We start from the raw sequence: 6,772 nt of genomic DNA, 5'->3' as shown, positions 1-6,772 counted from the left end.
AGGGGGGGTATGGAACAGGCAGCACCCTCAAACCTTCAGAAGTATGAGATGAACCCCAACAACTTGGAAAGGTGGATCTCTCTCACACGTACCAACACAGACTATCCCCCAATTTAACTGATCCCCAAAGGTTTTTGATTAAATAGCGGAATAGAAAATATGATCCAAAAAAAGTGTATGTATATCACACGTACACAACCACACTAGGCCCCAATTACTATTGTTTGTACCCCTAAAAGGCTAGATGAGGAGTAGGGGGGGTATGGAACAGGCAGCACCCTCAAACCTTCAGAAGTATGAGATGAACCCCAACAACTTGGAAAGGTGGATCTCTCTCACACGTACCAACACAGACTATCCCCCAATTTAACTGATCCCCAAAGGTTTTTGATTAAATAGCGGAATAGAAAATATGATCCAAAAAAAGTGTATGTATATCACACGTACACAACCACACTAGGCCCCAATTACTATTGTTTGTACCCCTAAAAGGCTAGATGAGGAGTAGGGGGGGTATGGAACAGGCAGCACCCTCAAACCTTCAGAAGTATGAGATGAACCCCAACAACTTGGAAAGGTGGATCTCTCTCACACGTACAGACACAGACTATCCCCCAATTTAACTGATCCCCAAAGGTTTTTGATTAACCACTTTACTACCGCTTACGGGAATACTACTGCGGCAGAGTGGCTCGTTCCCGTCCAGTCACGTAGTATTAACGTGACTGGACTCCTCCCCTTCTGGGCGGCGCTTGCGCGCCGCCGGAGGCTCGCTCCCGCTGTTTTCATTCACAGCGGGAGTCGGGCCAGGGGAGGAGCAGCGGCGATCGCCGCTGCTCTTACCCGATCGTCGGGGATCGAGTCTGGAGATCCGCCCGCTGTGTGTAAACACAGCGGGCGGATCTCCATAGTGACAGGGAGTGACAGATCGGACTGTTCAGCATAGCTGGACATCCGATCTGTCCATGAATCACATAGTCACCTCCCCCCCTACACGTCAGTAAGCACCAGGCATACATTAACCCCTCCCTCTCCAATAAAATTAACCCCTTCCCTGCCAGTGTCATTTTTACAGTAACAGTGCATATATATAGCACTGATTACTGCAGTAATGTCACTGGTACCCCCAAAAGTGTCAAAAATGTCAGTCAGGGGTCCGGTCTGTCCGCCGCAATGTCGCAGTCCCGCAAAAAAAATCGCAGATCGCCGCCATTACGCGTTAAAAAAAAAACACCAAAAATGACAGAAATCTTTCCCTTTGTTAGTAAACGCAATAACTTTTGCGCAAACCAATCAAAATACGCTTATTGCGATTTTTTTTACCAAACATATGTAGCATAAAACAAATTGGCAAAAAACTTTTAAAAAAATTGGTTTTTACATCTTTTTTGGGGGGAATTTCATATAAAAAAATGTGAAAAATATTGTTATTTTTTCAAAATAAACGCTCTTTTTTTGTTTATAGCGCAAAAAGTAAAAATCGCACAGGTGATCAAATACCACCAAAAGAAAGCTCTGTTTGTGGGAGAAAAAGGACGTAAATTTCGTTTGGGTACGGCGTCGCACGACCGCGCAATTGTCAGTTGAAGTCGCACAGCCCCGAATCGCAAAAAGTGGCCTGGACGGAAGACAGCAAAATCCTCCGGTTGTAAAGTGGTTAAATAGCGGAATAGAAAATATGATCCAAAAAAAGTGTATGTATATCACACGTACACAACCACACTAGGCCCCAATTACTATTGTTTGTACCCCTAAAAGGCTAGGAGTAGGGGGAGTATGGAACAGGCAGCACCCTCAAACCTTCAGAAGTATGAGATGAACCCCAACAACTTGGAAAGGTGGATCTCTCTCACACGTACCAACACAGACTATCCCCCAATTTAACTGATCCCCAAAGGTTTTTGATTAAATAGCGGAATAGAAAATATGATCCAAAAAAAGTGTATGTATATCACACGTACACAACCACACTAGGCCCCAATTACTATTGTTTGTACCCCTAAAAGGCTAGATGAGGAGTAGGGGGAGTATGGAACAGGCAGCACCCTCAAATCTTCAGAAGTATGAGATTGTGTTCACTGTACCCCACAAAGATTGAGTTCACTGCACCCCACAATGATTGTGTTCACTGCACCCCACAAAGATTGTGTTCACTGCACCTCACAAAGATTGTGTTCACTGTACCCCCCAAAGATTGTGTTCACTGCACCCCACAAAGATTCTGTTCACTGTACCCCACAAAGATTGTGTTCACTGCACCCTAAAAGGATGTTGTTCACTGCACCCCACAAAGATTGTGTTCACTGCACCCTAAAAGGATGTTGTTCACTGCACCCCAAAAAGATTGTGTTCACTGTACCCCCCCAAAGATTGTGTTCACTGCACCCCACAAAGATTGTGTTCACTGCACCCCAAAAAGATTGTGTTCACTGTACCCCCCAAAGATTGTGTTCACTGCACCCCAAAAAGATTGTGTTCACTGTACCCCCCAAAGATTGTGTTCACTGCACCCCACAAAGATTCTGTTCACTGTACCCCACAAAGATTGTGTTCACTGCACCCCAAAAAGATTGTGTTCACTGTACCCCCCCAAAGATTGTGTTCACTGCACCCCACAAAGATTCTGTTCACTGCACCCCACAAAGGATTTTGTTCACTGCACCCCAAAAAGATTGTGTTCACTGCACCCCAAAAAGGATTTTGATCACTGCACCCCAAAAAGGATGTTGTTCACTGCACCCCAAAAATGATTTTGTTCACTCCACCCCAAAAAGATTGTGTTCACTGCACCCCACAAAGATTGTGTTCACTGCACCCCAAAAAGATTGTGTTCACTGTACCCCCCAAAGATTGTGTTCACTGCACCCCACAAAGATTCTGTTCACTGTACCCCACAAAGATTGTGTTCACTGCACCCCAAAAAGATTGTGTTCACTGCACCCCAAAAAGGATGTTGTTCACTGCACCCCAAAAAGGATGTTGTTCACTCCACCCCAAAAAGATTGTGTTCACTGCACCCCACAAAGATTGTGTTCACTGCACCCCAAAAAGATTGTGTTCACTGCACCCCAAAAATGATTTTGTTCACTGCACCCCAAAAAGGATTTTGTTCACTGCACCCCAAAAAGGATGTTGTTCACTCCACCCCAAAAAGATTGTGTTCACTGCACCCCAAAAAGATTGTGTTCACTGCACCCCACAAAGGATTTTGTTCACTGCACCCCAAAAAGATTGTGTTCACTGCACCCCAAAAAGGATGTTGTTCACTGCACCCCAAAAAGGATTTTGTTCACTGCACCCCAAAAAGATTGTGTTCACTGCACCCCACAAAGGATTTTGTTCACTGCACCCCACAAAGATTGTGTTCACTGCACACCAAAAAGGATTGTGTTCACTGCACCCCAAAAAGATTTTGTTCACTGCACCCCAAAAAGATTGTGTTCACTGCAGCCCAAAAAGATTGTGTTCACTGCAGCCCAAAAGGATTGTGTTCACTGCAGCCCAAAAAGATTGTGTTCACTGCAGCCCAAAAAGATTGTGTTCACTGCAGCCCAAAAAGATTGTGTTCACTGCAGCTCACACACAGAAAAATGGATGTGGATCACTGACACCTGCCTATCTCCAATCCCACACCACACAGCAATATCGATTGTAGTTTGTAGAACACAGTTTCCCTAAAATTCAGCAGACTCTGTCCCTAACAGGATTGAGAAGAGATCGTAGATCAGGATTGAGTGCAGATTCACCCCACACAGCAATATCGATTGTAGTTTGTAGAAGACACTGACCCTATAATTCAGCAGACTCTATCCCTAAAATGCCTACAACTCGCCCTGCCTAAACACTCCGACCTGTCCCTCAATTCTATCCGGACACAAATGGTTTTTTCCTGCCTATCTTTCCCTAATCAGCAGCCAGCACATTGATGTGTGCTCTGTCCCTTAGCTAAGCAGCAGAATGACGCTGCTGCGGCGGCTGCCTCGAACTTATAAAGACTTGGTCACATGCTTCAGACGGCCAATCACAGCTACTAAGACATTTGCAGGCATGGCTGGGATGGCTTAAGGCACACCAGTTAAACGATTGTTGATTGGCTGTTGAAAGCCCGCCATGAAAAGAGCGCCAAAGCATGCAAAACCCGGAAATAAAACGACCGAACACGGATTTTTACCCGAACATACAGTAAAGTGTCCGTGTCCGTTCGGGTAAAAAAAATCCAATTATTCGGTACGAACACGAATAATACAGTCCGTGTTCGCTCAACACTAGTCCTAGGTGCACTTCTGCCCTCCTTGCAGTGAATTATTATAATCACATGGCTGCATGTAGTGTAATATGCAGGGTGATGATAATGGTCCTAGGTGCACTTCTGCCCTCCCTGCAGTTAATATAACTATAATGAGGCCATGTAGTGGGCAGTATTTAATACAATTTGGATGTACTATAGGTGTGTGTGTGTGTGTGGGGGGGGGGGGGGTTGGTGATATTGGCACTAGGTGCACCTCTGCCCTCCTTGCAGTGAATTATTATAATGATATGACTGCATGTAGTGTAATATGCAGGATGCTGATAATGGTCCTAGGTGCACTCCTGCCCTCCTTGCAGTGAATTCTTATAATCCTATGGCTGCATATAGTGTCATGTACAGGATGCTGATAATGGTCCTAGGTGCACTTCTGCCCTCCATGCAGTGAATTATTATAATCCTATGGCTGAATGTAGTGTAATATGCAGGATGCTGATAATGGTCCTAGGTGCACTCCTGCCCTCCTTGCAGTGAATTCTTATAATCCTATGGCTGCATATAGTGTCATGTACAGGATGCTGATATTGGTCCTAGGTGCACTTCTGCCCTCCTTGCAGTGAATTATTATAATCCTATGGTTGCATATAGTGTCATGTACAGGATGCTGATGATGGTCCTAGGTGCACTTCTGCCCTCCTTGCAGTGAATTATTATAATCACATGGCTGCATGTAGTGTAATATGCAGGGTGATGATAATGGTCCTAGGTGCACTTCTGCCCTCCCTGCAGTTAATATAACTATAATGAGGCCATGTAGTGGGCAGTATTTAATACAACTTGGATGTACTATAGGTGTGTGTGTGTGTGTGTGTGTGTGTGGGGGGGGGGGGTGATATTGGTCCTAGGTGCACCTCTGCCCTCCTTGCAGTGAATTATTATAATGATATGACTGCATGTAGTGTAATATGCAGGATGCCGATAATGGTCCTAGGTGCACTTATGTCCTCCTTGCAGTGAATTATTATAATCCTATGGCTGCATGTAGTGTAATATGCAGGATGCTGATAATGGTCCTAGGTGCACTTCTGCCCTCCCTGCAGTGAATTATTATAATCATATAGCTGCATGTAGTGTAATGTGCAGGATGATGATAATGGTCCTAGGTGCACTTATGTCCTCCTTGCAGTGAATTATTATAATCCTATGGCTGCATGTAGTGTAATGTGCAGGATGATGATAATGGTCCTAGGTGCACTTCTGCCCTCCCTGCAGTGAATTATTATAATCCTATGGCTGCATGTAGTGTAATATGCAGGGTGATGATAATGGTCCTAGGTGCACTTCTGCCCTCCCTGCAGTGAATATAATTATAATGAGGCCATGTAGTGGGCAGTATTTAATACAATTTGAATGTACTATAGGTGTGTGTGTGGGGGGGGGGGGGGTGATATTGGCACTATATGTGCAGCTCTGCCCTCTTTGCAGTGAATTATTATAATGATATGACTGCATGTAGTGTAATGTGCAGGATGATGATAATGGTCCTAAAGGTGCAGCTCTGCCCTCCTTGTAGTGAGTATATTTTATAGAGTCCGGTAATTCATAGAACTGATGTGTGCACTTTAGCCCTCCATGCAGTGAATAATGACCGGTTGCAGTGTGATATGCCGGGTGATGGTCCATTGTCCTCTCCTATCCCCCCTAGGTGAGTAATGTGACAGCTCGGTCCCGGGCTCCACCTGCAGCGTCATGCTCGTCCCTGGAATGAAGCACATTGGGATGGGGGGGGGGGGGGGGTTGGTTCCTCCCAGGCATCACATGGAGGTCTCTGGCAGCCAATGTGGTCGGTGCTAGGGCCCTGGAAGCTCGGTGCTCGCACGGTGTACCGGCTTTGCTGCAATATAAATAGTGGTGTAACATGCAGAGCACATTCTTTACCGCTTCCCGGCCGCTCAGTGCACACTGTCCCCATCCAACCCAGCTCTCCATCCCAATCCCCCTTTCACAGCTCCTGCCCCCCACCCCCTGTGCAGCCCCCCTGCACCCCCTCTGCACCCCCCATCTGCATGCATTTTCTGCCTCCAAAGATGGTTTGTGAGACGGGAATCCTGGCAGACGATCCCAGCTCCATAGCGGCTCCCCAGAAGGACCCCCTGATCGTCCCCCCGGCCCAGATGTGGCCCCCATTGCCCAGCAGCACCTCCTCTCTGGCGCCCCCTGGCTCCGGGGCCGAGGATGGCATCAGGGAACAGCAGCTGTATATTCGTGAATTCCAAACCTCGGACCAGGAGGTGGCAAGGAGAATATTCTACGAAGGGATTAAAGAGAGGATCCCCAGCTCGGCCTTTAGGGGGTTAAAGTACCAGCCGGTGCTCCAGTGCGTCTATGCGGTGCTCACAAGTAAGTAAGAGATGCCAAGGATGGCCATGATGGCTCTGATGATGCTGACCCATCCACCCATCCATCCATCCATTCATTGCACCTCTGCAGTACAGGCCTCCCTATCCCTTCTAGTGTGCCATGGCA

General features: G+C 46.6%; 1 protein-coding gene across 1 annotated transcript in view; it reads left to right on the top strand.

Annotated features, from left to right (window-relative positions):
- The first annotated feature begins 6,275 nt into the window (after positions 1-6,275).
- Positions 6,276-6,772, top strand: part of NAT8L (N-acetyltransferase 8 like) — an 81,210-nt gene continuing 80,713 nt past the window's right edge. The window contains exon 1 of the mRNA XM_082262404.1: positions 6,276-6,646. Coding sequence (XP_082118530.1) covers positions 6,313-6,646 — 334 coding nt within the window. The 5' untranslated portion in view covers positions 6,276-6,312. The remainder of the gene's footprint in view (positions 6,647-6,772) is intronic.

This window comes from Pelophylax lessonae (assembly GCF_965119305.1).
Source record: "Pelophylax lessonae genome assembly, chromosome: 1".
NCBI lineage: Eukaryota > Metazoa > Chordata > Amphibia > Anura > Ranidae > Pelophylax > Pelophylax lessonae.
The sequence above is the reverse complement of the archived record's forward strand: the minus strand, read 5'-3'. Positions and strand labels throughout refer to the sequence as shown.